General features: G+C 43.7%; 2 protein-coding genes across 2 annotated transcripts in view; both read right to left on the bottom strand.

Moving 5' to 3' along the window:
* LOC124382842 (zinc finger protein 850-like) overlaps positions 1 to 17073 on the bottom strand; it is a 66263-nt gene extending 49190 nt beyond the window's left edge. Inside the window, exon 1 of the mRNA XM_046845132.1 lies at positions 15290 to 17073. Within this exon, the coding sequence (XP_046701088.1) occupies positions 15290 to 15419 (130 nt within the window). The 5' untranslated portion in view covers positions 15420 to 17073. The remainder of the gene's footprint in view (positions 1 to 15289) is intronic.
* On the bottom strand, positions 13054 to 23011 carry LOC124383441 (zinc finger protein OZF-like). Its single transcript, XM_046846016.1, has 2 exons — positions 22874 to 23011; positions 13054 to 14853 (listed from the first exon to the last, which is right to left on the bottom strand). The coding sequence occupies exon 2, from the start codon at positions 14849 to 14851 to the stop codon at positions 13595 to 13597; it is 1257 nt and encodes a 418-aa protein (XP_046701972.1). The 5' UTR covers positions 14852 to 14853; positions 22874 to 23011; the 3' UTR covers positions 13054 to 13594.
* Positions 23012 to 24112: the final 1101 nt, after the last annotated feature.

Here is a 24112-nt window from a genome sequence, read left to right as displayed (position 1 = left end):
AGGAAGTCTGGTGTGGCAGAAAAGTATGTGAGGGTGGTGCAGGACATGTGACAGCAGTGAAGTGTGACAGCAGTGAAGTGTGCAGTAGGAACAACAGACTGGTTTAAGGTGGAGGTTGGACCGCATCAAGGATCGGCTCTGAGCCCTTTCCTTTTTGCAGTGGTGATAGACAGGTTGATGTTCATTAAGAGTGACGACGATGGACAGGATTAGTAATTAGTTTATTAGAGGGACATCACATGTAGGACGTTTTGGAGACAAGGTGAGGGAGGTTTAATTGAGATGGTTTGGACATGTGCAGAGGAGAGACATGTGGTATATCAAAAAGAGAATGCTGAGGATGGAGACACCAGGAAGGAGGAAAAGAGGAAGACCAAGGAGGAGGTTTATGGATGTGCTGGGAAGACATGCAGGTAGTTGGTGTGAAAGAGGCAGATGTAGAGGACAGGGGGGTATGGAGACGGATGATCCGTTGTGGAGATCCCTAATGGAAGAAGCCGACAGAAGAAGAAGAAGATTGTTAGACATACTTTTAATACACATTTATACTTTATTTTATTTATTTTAATGTTACTTTATTCTTTTATTTTTACATTGTATTACTAATCTTTATGTTTACATGTTGGACAATCGTAAAAATTATTTTACTACTACTATGTCATACTCTGTATGAAACAAATGAATGTATGTAACAAATACATTTTGAAAATTTGAATTGGAAATTAAAGTGGTTGTAATGTAAGGGGTGTGTGTGATCAACTACAATGGGATATGGGATTCCTCAGCTTTCTAAAGAAGTAGGAGTGCTGCTGTGCTTTCTTTATGAAGCTAGTGTTAAGGGACCTGTTGATCTTCCCTGCCAGTTGAACACAAAAAATTTGGTGTTTTTGATGAGCTACATGCAAGAGCTATTGATATTTGGTGGGAGGTGATCACTCGTGTCCTCCTGAAATAAACAACAATCTCTTTTTTTTAATCCACATTGCACACATGGATATGGATGGAGTGGTAGCTTGGAGTGGGTTATTGATCAGAAGGTCTTTACACCGGTTCCTGAATTTCTGCACTTTATCTATGTAAGCTGATTCTTCATTCTTGATCTTATCAAACTAGATATACCATATTTTCTGGACTATAAGCCGATACATTTTTCCCACGCTTTGAACCCTGCGGCTTAAACAACGAAGCGGCTAATTTATGAATTTTTCGGGGTTTTTCCCAGTTTCACAAACTTCAAGCCAAAAAACTGAGCCCCAAAACATTAGACCAATGAAATTGCGGAATGGGTTCAGGTGAACGAATGAAACTCTTTATATTAAATCAGATGCGCTCCCACTGAATCGGGCCGCACCACATCATAAATATGGATGATGTTCCTCTGACGTTTGACCTGCCGCTCACTCGGACTGTCTACAGGAAATGCGAATCATTCGTCACGCTGAAAACAACCGGGCATGAAAACACACTTCACCTGTGTTCTGAGCTGCACAGCATCGGGAGAAAAGCTTCACCGATGGTGATTTTTAAACACACGACGATGCCAAAAGAAAAACTCTTGAGAGAAATTGTTGTGAAGGGAAGGAGGAAGACAGTGAACAATGACTTCCAGAGGTAACCTGTTTAAAAATAATAAACTCTTCCATTAGCACTGGTTATGTACCTAAATCCTTCAATCTGCAGTTATCAACCCCCTAATTACGAAACCTGACCTTCACCCTGTCAGCTGTCTACAGTCCAATATCAAACCTCCCCTTTATCTCCAAGATTCTAGAAAAGGTTGTAGCACAGCAGTTCTGCTCACATCTACTGAGCAACAACACTTATGAAATGTATCAGTCAGGATTTCGGCCTCATTATAGCACAGAGACGGCGCTAATTAAGGTGGTAAATGACTGTTATTGGCCTCTGATCAGTGTTTTGTCTCTTTACTTGTGATGATTGATCTAGAAATGAGCCACGTCTCTGTGAAAACAAGGATCTGAGAACTCACGCCATGTAGCTTGCTGGAGTCGGATGTAGTCCAGTTTATTGACATTAATAAACAGGATGAATGTGGAAGCTAGCCAGCTAGAGTAGCACAGGCTTCAGTTTCATCTTCAGGGGAACATAGTATATGTTGTTTGGTTGAATTAATTTGATACTTTAAAAGAGTCTGGCAATAATACACACAAACGCGAGTTGCTCTGATGTCCATATGTTGTGTAAAACAGACAACACCAAAAAAACAGCACTATTTCAGATCCGGAGTGGCCAGTGTCATGCCACCTTATTGGATCGGAACCAGCAATAAGAATCAGAAGAACAGATTGGATTTGAAGCTCAGACTGGGTTGTAAGACCTATAGAGATGAGCCAAAGAAGTCCCGGAACCTAGAGGAACCTCTATCAACGTAATGGAAAGTGTGGAGAAAGAAAGGATACACTTATAACCCAATGCATATGGAATGATTGGGTGAAGCATGATGGTGGTAGTGTCATGACTTGGGTTTGCATTGCTACTTCAGGAACAGATTCACTAATGTTTATTGATGATGGAAATCTGATGAAACATTCTCTCTGACAATCAGAGAGAGAAACTTCACTCACACTTCTGATCCAAATATTAGATCTAAAATGTAAAAAAATATTTGGTTTTCATTGGGGATCATCGTTACACACCACATCTTTTTCACTGATACTTGTGTAAATGTTTGGAGAGCAGGAGATCAGCATTCTGACCTTGGAACCATTTAAGGAACATCAGCACACCACATTTACACTCAACATTTCTGTTTCCATCCATCATGTATTAATATTGAACAATCCTGCTGTTATGCAGTGCATCATTGTGCCCTACTCCCACCCCCTAACACACACACACACACACACACACACACACACACACACACACTGTAATGAAGTGTTTAGGGTTTAACATTGGTGAGATCAACTTATTTATTTCTAGAATTATTAGAAACTCTACAGAACAGCAGCAGATGTTTCTAATCCACAGGTAGCACACATGTACATGTACCTCTTAAATGATCTTTACACACACTACTGTATCACCAGGGCTGAGTCAAAAAATGAGTCCTGATTGTGTATCTAGTGCACTACGAGTGTGTAGTAACGGCTAGTGTAGACTCTGTGGTGCACTACGGTGTGTGGTAAGCGCTAGTGTAGACTCTGTAGTGCACTACGGAGTGTGTAAACGCGCTAGTGTAGACTCTGTAGTGCACTACGGTGTGTAGTAAACGGCGCTAGTGTAGACTCTGTAGTGCACTACGGAGTGTGTGGTAAACGCGCTAGTGTAGACTCTGTAGTGCACTACGGAGTGTGTAAACGGCGCTAGTGTAGACTCTGTAGTGCACTACGGAGGTGTGTAGTAAACAGCTAGTGTAGACTCTGTAGTGCACTACGGTGTGTGGTAAACAGCGCTAGTGTAGACTCTGTAGTGCACTACGGAGTGTGTGTAAACGCGCTAGTGTAGACTCTGTAGTGCACTACGGTGTGTGGTAAACAGCGCTAGTGTAGACTCTGTAGTGCACTACGGAGTGTGTAAACGCGCTAGTGTAGACTCTGTGGTGCACTACGGAGTGTGTGGTAAAGCTAGTGTAGACTCTGTAGTGCACTACGGAGTGTGTGTGGTAAACGGCGCTAGTGTAGACTCTGTAGTGCACTACGGAGTGTGTGGTAAAGCTAGTGTAGACTCTGTAGTGCACTACGGAGTGTGTGGTAAGCGCTAGTGTAGACTCTGTAGTGCACTACGGAGCGTGTGGTAAACGGCGCTAGTGTAGACTCTGTAGTGCACTACGGAGTGTGTGGTAAACGCGCTAGTGTAGACTCTGTAGTGCACTACGGAGTGTGTGGTAAACGGCGCTAGTGTAGACTCTGTAGTGCACTACGGAGTGTGTGTAGTAAACAGCTAGTGTAGACTCTGTAGTGCACTACGGTGTGTGGTAAACGGCGCAGTGTAGACTCTGTAGTGCACTACGGAGTGTGTAGTAACAGCGCTAGTGTAGACTCTGTAGTGCACTACGGAGTGTGTAGTAAGCGCTAGTGTAGACTCTGTAGTGCACTACGGAGTGTGTAGTAAACGCGCTAGTGTAGACTCTGTAGTGCACTACGGTGTGTAGTAAACGGCGCTAGTGTAGACTCTGTAGTGCACTACGGAGTGTGTGGTAAGCGCTAGTGTAGACTCTGTAGTGCACTACGGAGTGTGTGGTAAACGGCGCTAGTGTAGACTCTGTAGTGCACCACGGAGTGTGTAGTAACGGCGCTAGTGTAGACTCTGTAGTGCACCACGGAGTGTGTGTAAACGGCGCTAGTGTAGACTCTGTAGTGCACTACGGAGTGTGTGGTAAACGCGCTAGTGTAGACTCTGTAGTGCACTACGGAGTGTGGTAAACGGCGCTAGTGTAGACTCTGTAGTGCACTCACGGAGTGTGGTAAACGCTAGTGTAGACTCTGTAGTGCACGGAGTGTGTGGTAAACGCTAGTGTAGACTCTGTAGTGCACCACGGAGTGTGTGGTAAGCGCTAGTGTAGACTCTGTAGTGCACCACGGAGTGTGTAGTAAACAGCGCTAGTGTAGACTCTGTAGTGCACTCACGGAGTGTGTAGTAAACGGCGCTAGTGTAGACTCTGTAGTGCACTACGGAGTGTGTAGTAAACGCTAGTGTAGACTCTGTAGTGCACTACGGAGTGTAGTAAACGGCTAGTGTAGACTCTGTAGTGCACTACGGAGTGTGTAGTAAGCGCTAGTGTAGACTCTGTAGTGCACTACGGAGTGTGTGGTAAACAGCGCTAGTGTAGACTCTGTAGTGCACTACGGAGTGTAGTAAACAGCTAGTGTAGACTCTGTAGTGCACTACGGAGTGTAGTAAACAGCGCTAGTGTAGACTCTGTAGTGCACTAGTGTAGGGAGCAGAAACCCGTTTAGGATTGAGCCACTGTTAGCCGAGTTGAAGTTACCTTGATGTTTCCAGCAGAACGCAGTGAAGCTCCTCAAATTCAGCTCCAGCGGATCAGATGGAAGTGTGGAGGTAAAACCCTGTCAGAAATATTGGAATGGAAAGATGATTAGTAGAGTCCGAGATCAGATCATCAATCAGCAACACTGCCGCACGCCTTCTTCTATTCCTGTAACACAACGCGACCTGGACGCTCACAGCGACACCTACTGGAGCATCAGGTTAAGTCACTTTTATTTCATTTCAGTCACATAACAGTACAGTAGACCACAAAGCATGTAGTTTCATTAAAGTAGACATTCACTCGGTAAAATGTGACTCCAGTAAAGTAAAGTCCCTTTTAACTTGCTCAAGGGCCCAAGAGTGGCAGCTTGACGATACCGGGGATTGAACCCCCGACCTTCCAATCAGTAACCCAGCACCTTAACCACTGAGCTCCCACTCATGCCCTAATGTTCCTGTGATCATTTTTATCACAAGACTCTTTACTTAATCACCTCAGTATCTTAATGACAGTATATTAATGACTCAAACACTGATCAATTTCTATTACAATTATCATGTGTGTGTTGTGGCAAATTTGAGTCTGGAGTATTTATTTCTCTCTGAATGTTCTGCTTCACGTTGAACTGATGCTGAACTGTATGTTGGTGATCAGTAGATACACCAAGCACCAATCAGAACGAGTTCAAGCGTGGTTCACCAGTTACATTTTTATCCTCCTACATAAAAAGCAACGACTGATTACACTAAATGTAGTTGTGAAATATTTCATAACGATATACAAAAAAGCTACTTAAGTACAGTAACAAATTACATTTACTTAATTATTGTCCACTAATGACTACAGGACCAAGGTGCAACAGGAAACAACACAGATGAACACAGAATAACACAATCCTAACTAGGACACTATATAAAGGGAAAGTGTGCAAACAACACTGCAAACAAAACAATGAGAAAGTAAACCCCAGTACAGTAGATTAGTGCAAATAAACTGTCCATATAATAATAAATACTGTACATGTAAACGTTGGTAGTTTGGCAGGAAAAACTAATGGTGTTCATTCAAGTGTGTGTGGGTGTGTGTTAGTCCAGTCACTCTGTATTGAAATGTCAAATGTGGGCATGAGGACCTTAATGCTTCGGTACCTATTCTCCAGACGGCAGGAGGATGAAGTAAGTGTGTGTGTGTGTGTGTGTGTGTGTGTGTGTGTGTGTGTGTGTGTGTGTGTGTGTGAACAGGCACAATGCCTGGTGGCTTTGTGAATGCAGCATATTGTGTACATTTTGGAGATAGAAGGATAAAAAAGGCTGACGATCTTCTCCCCTGTCCTCACTGTCCTCTGTAGGATCTGAGCAGGCAGTGATGCAGCTGCTCAGGATATGCTCCTCAGGCCCTCTGTAGAACATGGTGAGGATGGGTGAGGATGGGTGAGGATGGGTGATGGGAGATTGGTTATGGAGCTGGTGTTGAAATTAAAATTAGGCAGAGAGGAAAGAAAAAGAAGGAAAAAACATTTGCAGAGTGATTGAAAAATATATAAGTATTATTTATTATTTCTGATGCCTGAACATTTCTAGATCAGACATGGGCCACACATTTATTAATCCGACCCGCCGAACGTGACCAAATTCTATTAATAGGTACAATACGTTCAATTGATCTTTCCCCTGTAATGCCCATGTTTTCCCAAAAGATGTCGCACTTCAGCTACATTGACCTTGTTCGCGTGTATTACTCTATTCTTCTCTTATGAGCCCTTCTGCAAAAATAAGCTTATTAAAGAAAAGCGGATAGTGAGTGCAGAGTGTTTAATACGGAGTGGACAACAAAGTATTTTCAGTATTTCGCTGAAGTCCGATTAAAGGCTGAATGCCTAATATGCCAAGAAACTGTCGCGGTTTTCAAAGAGTACAATATCAGCATTCACTTTGCACTTTTCAACTGGTGTCCTGACCCCTGTCCCACTGTCCCAAGACCCTAAAACTGCACCACAAGAAGTGCAATTGGAACTGATCGATCTTCAGTCTGACTCCGTCTTAAAGGAGAAGTTCAGCTCTCTTAAACTGAATGACTTTTATGCTTCACTTAACAAAGCCATGTTTCCAAACCTCCAGAAGACTTTGTTTTGTTCGACCTACGCATGTGAGCAGACATTCAGCATCATGAACATCAAAAAAGCCCCTCACAGATCCAGGTTAACCGACCAACAGCTCAGATCTATCCTGAAAATTGCCACAACAAAACTTACTCCAGACTTTGATAAACTGGCAAAATAAGATCAACAACACTGTTCCAACTGAAACTGAACTTGAGATTTTCTGCTGTGTTTATTCAACTTAAATTTAATATATTAATTATTAATTTAATTAATGCATTTGAAAAACAATTTGTACAATGAGCCTTTGCATATTTATGCTCTGCTACATGTTACAGGCCTCAAATCTCTAATGTAATACACACACACACACACACACACACACACATATATATATATATATATACACACACATACACACACACACACACACACACACACACACACAGCATCCTGTCCAAACACACCGCCTTCAGCAGCCCTATGGTACACACACACACACATATATACATACAGTGAGGAAAATAAGTATTTGATCACCCTGCTATTTTGCAAGTTCTCCCACTTAGAAATCATGGAGGGTCTGAAATTGTCATCGAGGTACATGTCCACTGTGAGAGACATAATCTAAAAAATCCAGAAATCACAATATATGATTTTTAAACTATTTATTTGTATGATACAGCTGCAAATAAGTATTTGAACACCTGTCTATCAGCTAGAATTCTGACCCTCAAAGACCTGTTAGTCTGTCTTTAAAATGTCCACCTCCACTACATTTATTATCCTAAATTAGATGTACCTGTTTGAGGTCGTTAGCTGCATAAAGACACCTGTCCACCCCATACAATCAGTAAGAATCCAACTACTAACATGTCCAAGACCAAAGAGCTGTCCAAAGACACTAGAGACAAAATTGTACACCTCCACAAGGCTGGAAAGGGCTACGGGGAAATTGCCAAGCAGCTTGGTGAAAAAAGGTCCACTGTTGGAGCAATCATTAGAAAATGGAAGAAGCTAAACATGACTGTCAATCTCCCTCGGACTGGGGCTCCATGCAAGATCTCACCTCGTGGGGTCTCAATGATACTAAGGAAGGTGAGAAGTCAGCCCAGAACTACACAGGAGGAGCTGGTCAATGACCTGAAAAGAGCTGGGACGACCGTTTCCAAGGTTACTGTTGGTAATACACCAAGACGTCATGGTTTGAAATCATGCATGGCACGGAAGGTTCCCCTGCTTAAACCAGCATATGTCCAGGCACGTCTTAAGTTTGCCAATGACCATTTGGATGATCCAGAGGAGTCATGGGAGAAAGTCATGTGGTCAGATGAGACCAAAATAGAACTTCTGGGTCATAATTCCACTACACGTGTTTGGAGGAAGAAGAATGATGAGTACTATCCCAAGAACACCATCCCTACTGTGAAGCATGGGGGTGGTAGCATCATGCTTTGGGGGTGTTTTTCTGCACATGGGACAGGGCGACTGCACTGTATTAAGGAGAGGATGACCGGGGCCATGTATTGCAAGATTTTGGGGAACAACCTCCTTCCCTCAGTTAGAGCATTGAAGATGGGTCGAGGCTGGGTCTTCCAACATGACAATGACCCGAAGCACACAGCCAGGATAACCAAGGAGTGGCTCTGTAAGAAGCATATCAAGGTTCTGGCGTGGCTTAGCCAGTCTCCAGACCTAAACCCAATAGAGAATCTTTGGAGGGAGCTCAAACTCCGTGTTTCTCAGCGACAGGCCAGAAACCTGACTGATCTAGAGAAGATCTGTGTGGAGGAGTGGGCCAAAATTACTCCTGCAGTGTGTGCAAACCTGGTGAAATACTACAGGAAACATTTGACCTCTGTAATTGCAAAGAAAGGCTACTGTACCAAATATTAACATTGACTTTCTCAGGTGATCAAATACTTATTTGCAGCTGTATCATACAAATAAATAGTTTAATAATCATATATTGTGAATTCTGAATTTTTTTTTAGATTATGTCTCTCACAGTGGACATGCACCTACGATGACAATTTCAGACCCTCCATGATTTCTAAGTGGGAGAACTTGCAAAATAGCAGGGTGTTCAAATACTTATTTTCCTCACTGTGTGTGTGTGTGTGTATATATATATATATATATATATATATATATATATATATATATATACACACACACACACACACACACACACATATACACACAGGCGATCAAAATTAGAGAACAATGTATAAACAATTCTGAAATAATGTCATCTTCACTGCTCAACAGTTGAAGGAGTTTTTGTCCTGTCTATACCATGCTACCAAAACACCTTTTCCACAAAATAACTAAGGCATTTAAAAAAAAACATTATTTTGCTGAAAACACACTGATCAAAATTAGAGAACAATGACTGTGGCATGGAAAATGATTACAACTAAATTTTCTGAAGGTTACAACAGTCAGCAATTAGTAGGAAGTGTCCAGGCCTCTGCTCTGAATGACTTCAGCACATCGGTGGCCACAGGACAGCACGAGTCTCTCACACTGCTCTGGTGTGATTTTGGTCCACTCTTCTTCCAGTCTCCTCCACAGTTCGGTGACTGTAGTGGGTTTCTTGGCTATAACTTTGTCACCAAGGATTCTCCAGAGGTTCTTTATTGGGTTGAGATCAGGACTCTGGGCAGGCCATGTCATACTTTCAATGTTTTCAGTTTCAAGGAACTGCTTTACCTGTTTTGCTGTGTGACATGGAGCGTTGTCCTGCATGAACACTGCGGGCTGATTGGGTGATGAATGCACGGAAGGAACCATATGTTGTTGAAGAAGGTTCTGATAAACATTTGCATTCTCTCTGCCATGTAGCTGTATAAGAGACCCAACTCCTGCTGCAGAAAACATGCCCCAAACCATGACACTTCCTCCTCCACTTTTCACTGACTTCTTTACACACTTTGGGTTCAGTCTTTCTCCAGTTTGTCGCCGAACATAATGTTTCCCATCGGACCCAAATAAATTAAACTTGCTTATATCACTGAAGTGAACTTTGGACCAGTTCTCCTCTGTCCACACAACATGTTCCTCAGCAAAGCTTAGTCTAGCCTTTTGATTCTTTCTGCTAATGAGAGGTTTGGTCACTGCAGAGTGGGCTTTCAGTCCAAATGCTCTTAAACGTCGAGACACTGTATGACGAGACAGATCCTTACCCTGTTCAGCGCTGAACTGGTGAGCAATTCCAGCTGCAGTGGGAAACGATTGCCCATTGAGATCCTCCGCAGTATCCTGTCCTCTCTTGTATTTGTCTTCCGTAGACGACCTGCCTTCTTGGCAGACTTGAATGAGTTTGTGATGTTGTAAAGATTCAATATTCTTGAAATCACAGATTTGGAACGACCAACTTGTCTTGCTATGGCTGAAAGGGTCATTCCTTTGGCCTTCATCTGGACAACCTGCTGCCGAAGGCTTTCAGTCACTTAAGAATGGCCCACCATCTTGCATAGTCAGTGAAACTGGAAGTTAGGCTGCCAGTTAAATAAGGGTTGACATATAATCAAGGAAATAAGCACCAGGTGCAGATTAACACCAATAACTGGCAGGTATCTGAAAGTGTTCTCTAATTTTGATCAGTGTGTTTTCTGCAAAATAATGTTTTTTTTTTAAATGCCTTAGTTATTTTGTGGAAAAGGTGTTTTGGTAGCATGGTATAGACAGGACAACAAATCCTTCAACTGTTGAGCAGTGAAGATGACATTATTTCAGAATTTTTCAATTGTTTATAAATGGTTCTCTAATTTTGATCGCCAGTGTGTGTGTGTATATATATCATGGCCCGGCCACTCTGTCAAATTTTAGAACCCATTGTGGCCCGTGAGTCAAAACATTTGCCCATCCCTGCTTTATACCCACTCCATTGGTGAAGTCAAATCCTCACATGGGTTTTCTTACCACTGCTATGCAGATGACACTCAACTAACCTAACCACAGCTTCCGCTCAGATATCAGCATGCTTGACGGACATATCTTCATGGATGAGTGTTCATCAACTAAAAGTCAACCCCAGAAAAACAGAACTGCTGGTCATTCCAGGTGATTCATCTCCAGTTCAAGACCTTCTCACATGTTGCTAATGTGGCTCGTTCCTGTCGATTTCTTCTCTACAACATCCGAAGAATTTGACTGTTTCTGTCCACACAGGCTGCCCAGGTGCTTGTTCAGTCTCTTGTCATTTCAAGACTGGACTACTGCAGCTCTCTGCTGGCAGGTCTTCCCCTGATCGCTATTCATCCACTGCAAATGATGGTCCAAAAATAGACCAGCACCATCTTACCTCAGTGACCTCATCACATCTCGAACTGCACCACGCTGTCTGAGATACTCCAGCACTACTCCAGCAAATGGTAGCCCCTTCTCCCAGAATGAGGGGTAAGTAAACTTCAAGGCTCTTCTCTGTTCTGGCACCGAGGTGGTGGAATGAACTTCCCCTAGATGTCTGTACAGCAGAGTCCCTGACTATCTTCAAGCGACGACTGAAGACCTTCATCTTCCTGAAACACTTAAATTAGCATTTTCCAAGTTTGCTTTGTAAAATTCAAAAGTTATACTTATATTAAGTTTGTAATCTTGTGTACCAGTGTAGATTTATTCATTGCTGGAGACTCAAAGCACTTTTGTACATCACTCTGCATAAGAGCTTCTGCTAAATGGCCCAAATGTAAATGTAAAAACTCCACTGCATCTCTCCTAAACATCTCCATGTTTCTACTGGTATGTCATCTGGTCCAACCAACTTTCCACTCTTCATCCTCTTAATCTCTGCTCTCACTTCCTCCTTACTAATCCTATCCACTTCCTGCTTCACATCTCCACACCATCCAACCTTCTCTCTCTCTCATTTTCCTCGTTCATCAGCTGCCCAAAATACTCCCTCCATCTTCTTAACACACTCTCCTCACTAGTCAACACATTTCCATCTCCATCCTTTATTGCTCTAACCTGCAGCACATCCTTCCCAGCTCGGTTCCTCTGCCTGGCCAATCGCTACAAATCCTTTTCTCCTTCCTTACTGTCCATCTTCTCCTACAGCTCCTCATTTGCCTTTTCCTTGGCTTTCACCACATCCCTCTTCACCTGCTGCTGCATCTCCTTGTTCTCCTGCCTACTTTTCTCATCACTCTGTTGATCCCAATTCTGTTTCTCCAACCTCTTTCTCCTTCTGCTCTCCTGCACTTCCTCATTCCACCACCACGTCTCTTTGTCTTCCTTTCTATTTTCAGATGTTACACCAAGTACCTTTCTAACTGTCTCCTCATCACTTCTGCAGTAGTTCCACAATCATCCAGCACCTCTTCACCACCTCTTCAGCTCCTGTCTGACCTCTTCACTGAACCTCACACTACAGTCTTCCTCTTTCAGCTTCCATCATCTTATTCTTCTTTCAGTCCTCACACACCTCCTCTTCTTCTTCACCTCCAAAACCATCCTACAGACCACCATCCGATGCTGTCTAGCTACACTGTCCCCCGCCAACGCCTTACAGTCTCCAATCTCCTTCAGGTTGCATCTTATACATAGAACATAGTCCACCTGTGTGCACCTTCCTCCACTCTTATACGTCACCCTATGATCCTCTTTCTTCTTAAAATAAGTGTTCACCACTGCCATTTCCATCCTTTTAGGGAAATCCACCACCATTTGCCCTTCCACATTCCTCTCCTTAAGGCCATACCTACCCATCACCTCCTCATCACCTCTGTTCCCTTTACCTGGTCATACTTCCTTTCCACTTGATCTCCTGAACACACACTATATCTACCTTTCTCCGCTCCATCATATCAGCTCCCTCTCTCCCTTTACCAACATTTAAAATACATACCAAACCTCCACTCTCCTTTCCCTGCTGTCTCTGTAGACGTCTTCCTCCTCTCCTTCTCCTCCTTCAGCACTGGCTTGTGCAACACTAATGACTGAGCCCCGACCCATGTAAAATAGATCATATAAATCAAATAAATTACAGCTCTCCTCAAATCCCAACTTTATTAAACAATCAAATATATAATTTATATAATTTCTTTTAGTACAATGGAAATCCAAAACTATTAATGACTTTTACACCATTCTGTGTTGGTGCTCATGTACATAAGATCAATCGTTACAATTTTGCATCGTGATGCATCATTTAGCATTGTATCATTATACCCCTAATGCCATGACATCAGCTCATAGTGATAGGAAAGAAATATCATTCCAAAATATAAAAGTTAAATAAAAGTATAATTTGGTATATCTTTCTACCAATGTGTATAAACACTGCTGGTGGAGCGGATTGGGTTGCTCCTTGTTCGTACCTGCCTGGACACCACATTGACTTCCAGGTCTGATGCTTGGTATAATGTGGTTGCCCTTGACCTGAAAAAACACTGAAGTGATCTAGATAATCCCTACACTTTTCTCTAAAAAGAAGAGTGCAATGTCCTGGATCTCCTGGATCCCTGTGATGGAGCTTGTGTTCCTACATCTACTAAAACACCTCTACTGTCTGCATCCTCTGGGGTTTCATCAGCTTAATCAGTAGAACTCGTACCACAATCCAGAATCTCATACGGGTTTTCTCCGGTGTGAACCTGTAGATGTTTTCTGAGGTTACCCCTTTGTGTAAAGCTCTTACCACAATCTGAACACTGATATGGTTTCTCTCCAGTGTGGATGAGCTGGTGTCGCTGGAAACTACTATGCCTACTAAAGCTCTTCCCGCATGCTGAGCAGAAATACGGTTTCTGCCCAGTGTGAACGTGTTGGTGCACTTGAAGATTGGCTTCCTGGATAAAACTCTTCCCGCACTCTAAACACTTATACGGTTTATCTCCTGTGTGAACATGTAGATGTGTTCTGAGGTTACCCCTCTGTGTAAAACTCATCCCGCAGTATGAACACTGATACGGTTTCTCTCCTGTATGAGTCCGTAGGTGTTGCATCAGGAAACCTTTCTCTATAAAACTCTTCTCGCACTCTGAGCACTGATACGGTTTCTCGCCCGTGTGAATGCGCTGATGTCGCAGAAGATTAGTCTGGTTGGTAAAGTTCTTTCCACAGAGTGTACAGTGGTACGGTTTCTCCCCCGTGTGGACACGTTGGTGTATTTGGAGGTTAATTTCTTGAGTAAAACTCTTCCCACACTCTAAGCAGTGAAATGGTTTATCTCCGGTGTGAGTGCGCAGGTGTTTCTGGAGGTTACAGTTTTGGGTAAAACTCTTCCCACAGTCCGAGCACTGATACGGCTTTTCTCCAGTGTGAACCCGCTGGTGCTTTACAAGATTGCTGCGCTCAATAAAACTCTTCTCGCACTGCGTACACTGGTACAGCTTCTCCCCTGAGTGAGTGCGCTGATGCCGCTGAAGATCGCTCTGACTCGTAAAATTCTTGCTGCACTGAGGACACTGATACGGCTTTTCACCAGAGTGAATCCGCTGGTGTTTCTTGAAATGTCCATTTTGACTGAAACTCTTCCCACAGTCTAAACAATGATACGGCTTCTCTCCTGTGTGGATGCGCTGGTGCTCCTTCAGAGTCCTCTTCTGACTAAAGATCTTGCCACACTCTGGGCACTGGTGAATTTCATTTTTCACTTCTCTGCAAGGAGCACTAGTGTGGGAAGTACCAGATGAGCTTTGATGACTACTAGAGATCTCTGTGGATTCCAGATCCTCACATTTAATCACAACAAAGGAGACCATCTCAGTTGGAACTAGTGATGTTCTTGCAGGGATACATTTTTGTCCTGTAGGTAGTAGGGTAGCAGGAGAAGGCTGCACACCACTCATATCTGAATCAAAAAGAAGCAAAACAGATAATGGATCAATACGTTTTTAATAAATAAGCTACAAAAAAAGACTTCCTGTTTGAAAAGCAATGTATATGCAAGTTCTCTCTTTCTTGCTTCAACAACACTGGATATTTTCTGTTATATCTTCAAACATCACACTGTAATCAATAATAACCAACATTACCGAAAGAAGGATTATTTACTGTGTACAGTGGGTTCATGGTTGAGTGCCAGTTTGTAAATGTAAGGTGGAGCAGGAGGAAACCAGCAGTAAGGATTACACACATGCACATGATTTGTATTAATGAGTGTACTCTCTCAAGAGGGCCACAAGAGCAGAGCAGTGAAAGAGACAACTGGAAGGTGTGCATGTTTGTGTGTATGGTTACATGTGCAATAAAAAAATGTAATAAAGTCTATAAGAAGTGAAACTTGCCATCTACATGCCACTCCTTCCCTGAGACTGCAAGCTCTTTATACTGGGGATAAAAATCCAGGAAAGAAAGGAGGAACTCCCTCATGGAGTTTGTGCTCTTGAATGAGCTAGTGGAAGTCCTCACCCCCATCCAGCAGACACAATATCAGGTCGTTCTCTAGGTCTAAACAGAGCAGGCCCTGATCAACAGCCAGGCAGATGATCAGATGCTGCTCCAGAGCATGCTGGACAAAAAAACAGCTCACAATAAACAAGATTGGCCCACGTTTAAGTGTTCCTCAAACTATTTAAGTGCTGCAAGCATGGGGTGGCCAATGTCGGAGCAGGCACTTCACGTGCTATTAATCCTATCGGGGCAAATTGCAACTCACAGCCGACAGCACATCACCACTGACATTACATTAGGTTGCGCAGTGATACAGGCGTTTGAACTCCCAACCTTCTGATCAGTTACCCAGAGCCTTAACCAGTGGACTACCACCTCCCTAAATTACAATGTGGGAAAGGCCCTTTGAAGTCACATGATCAATCAGGAAATTGACTATAAGGTTAGGTGCAGGGATGGAGACGGGGCACTTCAAATATATCACCTTGTTTTTTGAAAACAAAGGAGAGTGGTGATGCCTCTCTCTGATCTCAAGAGGGAAGAGTTTTTGTAGAATTCAAGAGTAATATTTATATTAAGTTTGCAATCTTGCGTACCAGTGTAGACTTATTCATTGTTAGAGACTCAAAGCACTTTTGTACATCGCTCTGGACAAGCGTTTTTTCCCCCGCGCTTCCGCTTTCTCCCGTGCTGCCATTTTGGATCTTGGATCCACACAATATTGATCCGCACAGTTCTCATAGAACACAATACTGAGACCTATCTATGTGTGGTGGTCTGGATATTACCAATACAAGCTCCCTAAACATTCATCAACAAAGAATCCCACAGCAGTTAGCACAGCCTGGTGGTGCACAAGTCCAACGGATTGGTCCGTTTCTGTGTTGACTACTTGATTACACCCTTAAAAAGCCAATGCAGTGTCTAAATTTAAAGCATAGCCAAAGCCTCACACAGATGAACTACTAGTCACTTAAGGCATGCTTAACTCTGGATTTATCCAAGGGAAATTGACAAATCCACCTGACTCCAGTGTCTTACAAAAAAAAAAAAAAAAAACTATTCCACTCCAAATTAAACCATTTTGTCACTTTTTTGTTTGGATTGTTTTGTAGCCCCACAGTTTCGTAACGATTCCTAAGGACTGCCCTGAGGCAGGTGGAGGTAAAATCTGGGCACTTGGTTCATGGGCAGGTGCATCCGCAAATTGAGATGACTACAGCTACTGTGGCCTCCTGAGACCAAAAAACAAAAAGAATGGCTATTATCGGCTGGCTATTATAGCAGCTTTGTTCTTAATGGGAGTGGTAGCTCAGTGGTTAAGTTGCTGGGTAACTGATTCAAAGGGCAGGGGTATTGGCAAGCTGCCATTCTTGGGCCCTTGAGCAAGGGCCTTAACCCTCTGTGCTCCAGGGGCGCTGTATACCCTGCGCTCTGACCCCAGCTTTCAAACAAGCTGGGATATGCAAAGAAATATAAAACGCTGCTGTAATTTACATTTGACTAAAAAAAGGCTATTATGTTTACACTTTTTAAATGTCACCAGACTGCTGACTGATATCACTAAAAAGGGAGCACCAGGGCCCATTAAGTGGTCAGAGGTCAGAGGACAGAGGACAGCTTTCACCCAATTGAGAGCTTTGCCAGAAAGAAGAGAAATGATGTGGATGACCTGAGCCCAATCAATCGTGAAGGAGTGCTGGAGCGTTGCGAATGAGATAGCACTGCACTAGGAACCACCTGCAGGTCTCAGGATGTCCAGAGTAAAGCTAGGGGCAGAATAGAAATGTTTAGTGCAAAACAGTACAAGACAGAAAGACAGAAAACAGAGACGCTGCAACTCTGACCAGTACAGCAGGTGGATAATAGTGCAAATTAATTGTTCATATATCAATATATACCGTACATCCAAACATGATGTTTTGCAGCAATTCTCTGCAAACAGTTAAATGAGTTTGTTCCTTTGAGGGTGTGTGTAAATCCAGCTCCTTTTTATTGAGGAGTTGAATAGCTTATGGAGAAAATAGTGTTACACAATCTGGCTGTAAGGGCCAAAATGTTTTAGTAATGTTCCAGATGGCAGGAAGGTGAAATGGTTGTAAGGGATGTTTGTAAGGGTTGTGTGTGATCAACTACAATTCTGGTGGCATTGGGGATGCAGGGTGTTGAGTAAATGTTTATAATGAAGGAAAGAGACCCCTCAGCCATCCTCACTATCCACTATAAAGTTCTGCAATCAGAGATGATGCAATTTTCAAACCAGGCAGTAATGCAGCTGCTCAGGGTGCTCAATAGCCCTTCTGTAGAACGTAGTAAGAATTGGAGATGGGAATTTCTTAGCTTTCTCAAGAAGTAGGGGTGCTGCTGGGCTTTCTTTTTTTACACTAGTGATAAGGAATCTGCTGATTTTCTCTGCCAGGTGAACACAAAAAAATAGGTGTTGATTGATTGCTGGTTGATTGCTCCAGGGAAGAGACATTGATGTTCAGCAGAAGGTGATTACTTCATGTCCTCCTAAAATAAACAACAATTCTTTTATTTTATCCACATTCAGAGACAGGTTGTTGGCTTTACACCAGTCCCTGAACCACTGCACTGAGCACTCAGACCTGGGAGACCAAACTGCTCAGTCTGGTTCTGCTGGAGGTGCTGTTCCTGATCTATAATGTCTGAGGTCTCTCAGTCAAAAATCCAGGATCTAGTTACAGGGAAAGGCTCAGATTCCTGATCACGCTGGTGAATGATTGTCTTGAATGCTGAGCTGATGTCCATATACAGCATCCAAACCTGTGTCCTTTTTTTTAAATCCAAACTATTTTATAAATAACACTGTAGATACTATAATTATTACAGATAATCAATTACAAAGTTTTACTTCAATTTAATAGAAATAATTAATTTAATTAATTTCCACATCAATATAATACACTTGTGTTCTAGATCTTTTTACCTGCAAGTTTCCTCAAACAGATCATTTTAGAGGGAATTAAACCTGTTTTAAAATAATAAACTCTTCCATTAGCACTGGTTATGTACCAAAATCCTTCAAACTGCAGTTATCAACCCCCTAATTAAGAAACCTGACCTTCACCCTGTCAGCTGTCCAACTACAGTCCAATATCAAACCTCCTCTTTATCTCCAAGATTCTGGAAAAGGTTGTAGCACAGCAGTTCTGCTCACATCTACTGAGGAATAACATTTATGAAATGTATCAGTCAGGATTTTGGCCTCATCATAGCACAGAAGTTAAGGTGGTAAATGACTGTTATTGGTCTCTTTACTTGTGATGCTTGATCTAGAAATGAGCCACATCTCTGTAAAAACAAGGATCTAAACTCACGCCGTGTAGCTTGCTGAAGTCGGATGTAGTCCAGTTTATTGACATTAATGAACAGGATGAATGTGGAAGCTAGCCAGCTAGAGTAGCACTGATTGGGTGAAGCATGATGGTGGTAGTGTCATGACTTGGGTTTGCATTGCTACTGCAGGAACAGATTCACTGGATGATGAAGGAAATCTAATGAAACATTCTCTCTGACAATCAGAGAGAGAAACTTCACTCACACAAATATTAGATCTAAAATGTAAAAAAATATTTGGTTTTCATTGGGGATCATCGTTACACACCACATCTTTTTCACTGATACTTGTGTAAATGTTTGGAGAGCAGCAGATCAGCAGTCTGACCTTGGAACCATTTGAGGAACATCAGCACACCACATTTACACTCAACATTTCTGTTTCCATCCACCATGTATTAATATTGAACAATCCTGCTGTTATGCAGTGCTTCATTAAACCGAATTTAATTTATTGAATTTAAACGCACAAGCACGCACTACCTGTACTGTAGTACCTATTCTGTTCCTATTACATTACTGACTGACGATGAAATTATCTGATTAGAACATTAGTGAGATCATCTTGTTTATTTTTACAATCATTAGAAACTCTACAGAACAGCAGCAGATGTTTCTAATCCACAGGGTAGTGCAACATGTAAGAAATGAAAGATAATTAGAATCAGCATTAATTAAACACAATCAATCAATAATGATCCATACACACACTAACTTTAACCAGGATCGCGCCCAGATCATTCCTGATTGTGTATCATACCTGAGTGTGTAGTAAACAGCGCTAGTGTAGACTCTGTAGTGCACTACGGAGTGTGTAATAAATAGCGCTAGTGTAGACTCTGTAGTGCACTACGGAGTGTGTAGTAAACAGCGCTAGTGTAGACTCTGTAGTGCACTACGGAGCGTGTAATAAATAGCTAGTGTAGACTCTGTAGTGCACCACGGAGCGTGTGGTAAGCGCTAGTGTAGACTCTGTAGTGCACTACGGAGCGTGTGGTAAACAGCGCTAGTGTAGACTCTGTAGTGCACTACGGAGCGTGTGGTAAACGGCGCTAGTGTAGACTCTGTAGTGCACTACGGAGCGTGTGGTAAACGGCGCTAGTGTAGACTCTGTAGTGCACTACGGAGCGTGTAGTAAACGGCGCTAGTGTAGACTCTGTAGTGCACCACGGAGCGTGTGGTAAACGCGCTAGTGTAGACTCTGTAGTGCACCACGGAGTGTGGTAAACGGCGCTAGTGTAGACTCTGTAGTGCACCACGGAGCGTGTGGTAAACGGCGCTAGTGTAGACTCTGTAGTGCACTACGGAGCGTGTGGTAAACGCGCTAGTGTAGACTCTGTAGTGCACCACGGAGCGTGGTAAACGGCGCTAGTAGACTCTGTAGTGCACTCACGGAGTGTGTAATAAATGGCGCTAGTGTAGACTCTGTAGTGCACTACGGAGCGTGTGGTAAACGGCGCTAGTGTAGACTCTGTAGTGCACTACGGAGCGTGGTGGTAAACGGCGCTAGTGTAGACTCTGTAGTGCACTACGGAGCGTGTGGTAAGCGCTAGTGTAGACTCTGTAGCACTACGGAGCGTGGTAAACGGCGCTAGTGTAGACTCTGTAGTGCACTACGGAGCGTGTGGTAAACGGCGCTAGTGTAGACTCTGTAGTGCACCACGGAGCGTGTGTGGTAAACGGCGCTAGTGTAGACTCTGTAGTGCACTACGGAGCGTGTGGTAAACGGCGCTAGTGTAGACTCTGTAGTGCACCACGGAGCGTGTGGTAAACGGCGCTAGTGTAGACTCTGTAGTGCACCACGGAGCGTGTGGTAGCGCTAGTGTAGACTCTGTAGTGCACTACGGAGCGTGTAGTAAACGGCGCTAGTGTAGACTCTGTAGTGCACTACGGAGCGTGTGGTAAACGGCGCTAGTGTAGACTCTGTAGTGCACTACGGAGCGTGTGGTAAACGGCGCTAGTGTAGACTCTGTAGTGCACTACGGAGCGTGGTAAACGGCGCTAGTGTAGACTCTGTAGTGCACTACGGAGCGTGTGGTAAACGGCGCTAGTGTAGACTCTGTAGTGCACTACGGAGCGTGTGGTAAACGGCGCTAGTGTAGACTCTGTAGTGCACTACGGAGCGTGGTAAACGGCGCTAGTGTAGACTCTGTAGTGCACTACGGAGTGTGTAGTAAACGCGCTAGTGTAGACTCTGTAGTGCACTACGGAGTGTGTAGTAAACGGCGCTAGTGTAGACTCTGTAGTGCACTACGGAGCGTGTCGTAAACGGCGCTAGTGTAGACTCTGTAGTGCACTACGGAGTGTGTAGTAAACGGCGCTAGTGTAGACTCTAGTGCACTACGGAGTGTGTAGTAAACAGCGCTAGTGTAGACTCTGTAGTGCACTACGGTGTGTGGTAAACAGCGCTAGTGTAGACTCTGTAGTGCACTACGGAGTGTGTAAACAGCGCTAGTGTAGACTCTGTAGTGCACCACGGAGCGTGTGGTAGCGCTAGTGTAGACTCTGTAGTGCACTACGGAGTGTGGTAAACGGCGCTAGTGTAGACTCTGTAGTGCACCACGGAGCGTGTGGTAAACGGCGCTAGTGTAGACTCTGTAGTGCACTCACGGAGCGTGTGGTAGCGCTAGTGTAGACTCTGTAGTGCACCACGGAGCGTGTGGTAAACGGCGCCAGTGTAGACTCTGTAGTGCACTACGGAGCGTGTGTAAACGGCGCTAGTGTAGACTCTGTAGTGCACTACGGAGCGTGTGGTAAACGCGCTAGTGTAGACTCTAGTGCACTACGGAGTGTGGTAAACGGCGCTAGTGTAGACTCTGTAGTGCACTACGGAGCGTGTGTAAACGGCGCTAGTGTAGACTCTGTAGTGCACTACGGAGCGTGGTAAACGGCGCTAGTGTAGACTCTGTAGTGCACCACGGAGTGTGTGGTAAACGGCGCTAGTGTAGACTCTGTAGTGCACTACGGAGCGTGTAGTAAACGGCGCTAGTGTAGACTCTGTAGTGCACTACGGAGCGTGTGTAGTAAACAGCGCTAGTGTAGACTCTGTAGTGCACCACGGAGTGTGGTAAACGGCGCTAGTGTAGACTCTGTAGTGCACCACGGAGCGTGTGGTAAACGCGCTAGTGTAGACTCTGTAGTGCACTACGGAGCGTGTGGTAAACGGCGCTAGTGTAGACTCTGTAGTGCACTACGGAGCGTGTGGTAAACGGCGCTAGTGTAGACTCTGTAGTGCACTACGGAGCGTGTGGTAAACGCGCTAGTGTAGACTCTGTAGTGCACTACGGAGCGTGTGGTAAACGCGCTAGTGTAGACTCTGTAGTGCACTACGGAGCGTGTGTGGTAAACGGCGCTAGTGTAGACTCTGTAGTGCACCACGGAGCGTGTGGTAAACGGCGCTAGTGTAGACTCTGTAGTGCACTACGGAGCGTGGTAAACGGCGCTAGTGTAGACTCTGTAGTGCACTACGGAGCGTGTGGTAAACGGCGCTAGTGTAGACTCTGTAGTGCACTACGGAGCGTGGTAAACGGCGCTAGTGTAGACTCTGTAGTGCACTACGGAGCGTGTGGTAAACGGCGCTAGTGTAGACTCTGTAGTGCACTACGGAGCGTGTGGTAAACGGCGCTAGTGTAGACTCTGTAGTGCACTACGGAGTGTGTGGTAAACGGCGCTAGTGTAGACTCTGTAGTGCACTACGGAGTGTGGTAAACGGCGCTAGTGTAGACTCTGTAGTGCACTACGGAGTGTGTGGTAAACGGCGCTAGTGTAGACTCTGTAGTGCACTACGGAGTGTGTAGTAAACGGCGCTAGTGTAGACTCTGTAGTGCACTACGGAGTGTGTGGTAAACGGCGCTAGTGTAGACTCTGTAGTGCACTACGGAGTGTGTAGTAAACGGCGCTAGTGTAGACTCTGTAGTGCACTACGGAGTGTGTAGTAAACGGCGCTAGTGTAGACTCTGTAGTGCACTACGGAGTGTGTAGTAAACAGCGCTAGTGTAGACTCTGTAGTGCACTACGGAGTGTGTAGTAAACAGCGCTAGTGTAGACTCTGTAGTGCACTAGTGTAGGGAGCAGAAACCCGTTTAGGATTGAGCCACTGTTAGCCGAGTTGAAGTTACCTTGATGTTTCCAGCAGAACGCAGTGAAGCTCCTCAAATTCAGCTCCAGCGGATCAGATGGAAGTGTGGAGGTAAAACCCTGTCAGAAATATTGGAATGGAAAGATGATTAGTAGAGTCCGAGATCAGATCATCAATCAGCAACACTGCCGCACGCCTTCTTCTATTCCTGTAACACAACGCGACCTGGACGCTCACAGCGACACCTACTGGAGCATCAGGTTAAGTCACTTTCATTTCATTTCAGTCACATAACAGTAAATGTCGGTAAATGTCACTTCAGTAAAGTAAAAGTGCTTCCTTTAATCCTACCTGTCTGATCGTTACTATTTTGTAGATTTAAATGGAGAACTATCAGGTTAATCCAAGTTAAACATGGGGTTCAGTTCTAGGACCTCTGCTTTTCACAATATACATGCTTTCCTTAGGAAATATTATTAGAAGGCATGGAATTAGCTTCCATTGTTATGCTGATGATACTCAGCTATATATCTCATCTAAACCAGGCGACACACTCAATTAGCTCAGATAACTGAGTGTGTTAAAGAATTAAAAGACTGAATGACTCATAACTTTCTACTTTTAAATTCTGATAAGACGGAGATTTTGCTCATCGGCCCAAAAACCAGTACACAGAAGCTCCAGCATCTCAACCTGCATTTAGACGGATGTTCTGTAACTACTAGTTCAACAGTAAAAGACCTGGGAGTTATTTTAGAGCAACTTGTCTTTTAAAAATCATATCAACCAAGTTACAAAAACAGTCTTCTTCCACCTTAGAAATATTTCTAAGCTAAGAAACATGTTGTCTATATCCGATGCAGAGAAGCTCGTCCATGCGTTCATCCTGATTGGTGACTCGCTGCATTTATTGTATTAATTATTGTCCACTAATGACTACAGGACCAAGGTGCAACACAACACAAATGAACACAGAATAACACAATCCTAACTAGGACACTATATAAAGGGAAAGTGTGCAGACAACACTGCAAACAAAACAATGAGACAGTAAACCCCAGTACAGTAGATTAGTGCAAATAAACTGTAAACATTGTAAAATGTAAACAAGGGTAATTTAGCAGCAATTATTTGTGCAACAAAAAAACAGTGGTGTTCATTCGAGTGTGTGTGTGTGTGTTTTGTATTCACTCTGAATTAACAAAAAATGAATAAGTTCTTTATAAGTGTAAGTTTGTCTCTGATGAACAAGTCGGTGGAGACTGTGGTGAAGGAAAAA

This window comes from Silurus meridionalis, chromosome 1 (genome assembly GCF_014805685.1).
Source record: "Silurus meridionalis isolate SWU-2019-XX chromosome 1, ASM1480568v1, whole genome shotgun sequence".
Lineage (NCBI taxonomy): Eukaryota > Metazoa > Chordata > Actinopteri > Siluriformes > Siluridae > Silurus > Silurus meridionalis.
This window is presented reverse-complemented; position numbering and strand designations above follow the sequence as displayed.

What these genes read in the sequence shown, in the direction of transcription:
- LOC124383441 (XM_046846016.1), bottom strand. Translation starts at nt 14,851, where the DNA reads ATGAGTGGTGTGCAGCCTTCTCCTGCTACCCTACTACCTACAGGACAA.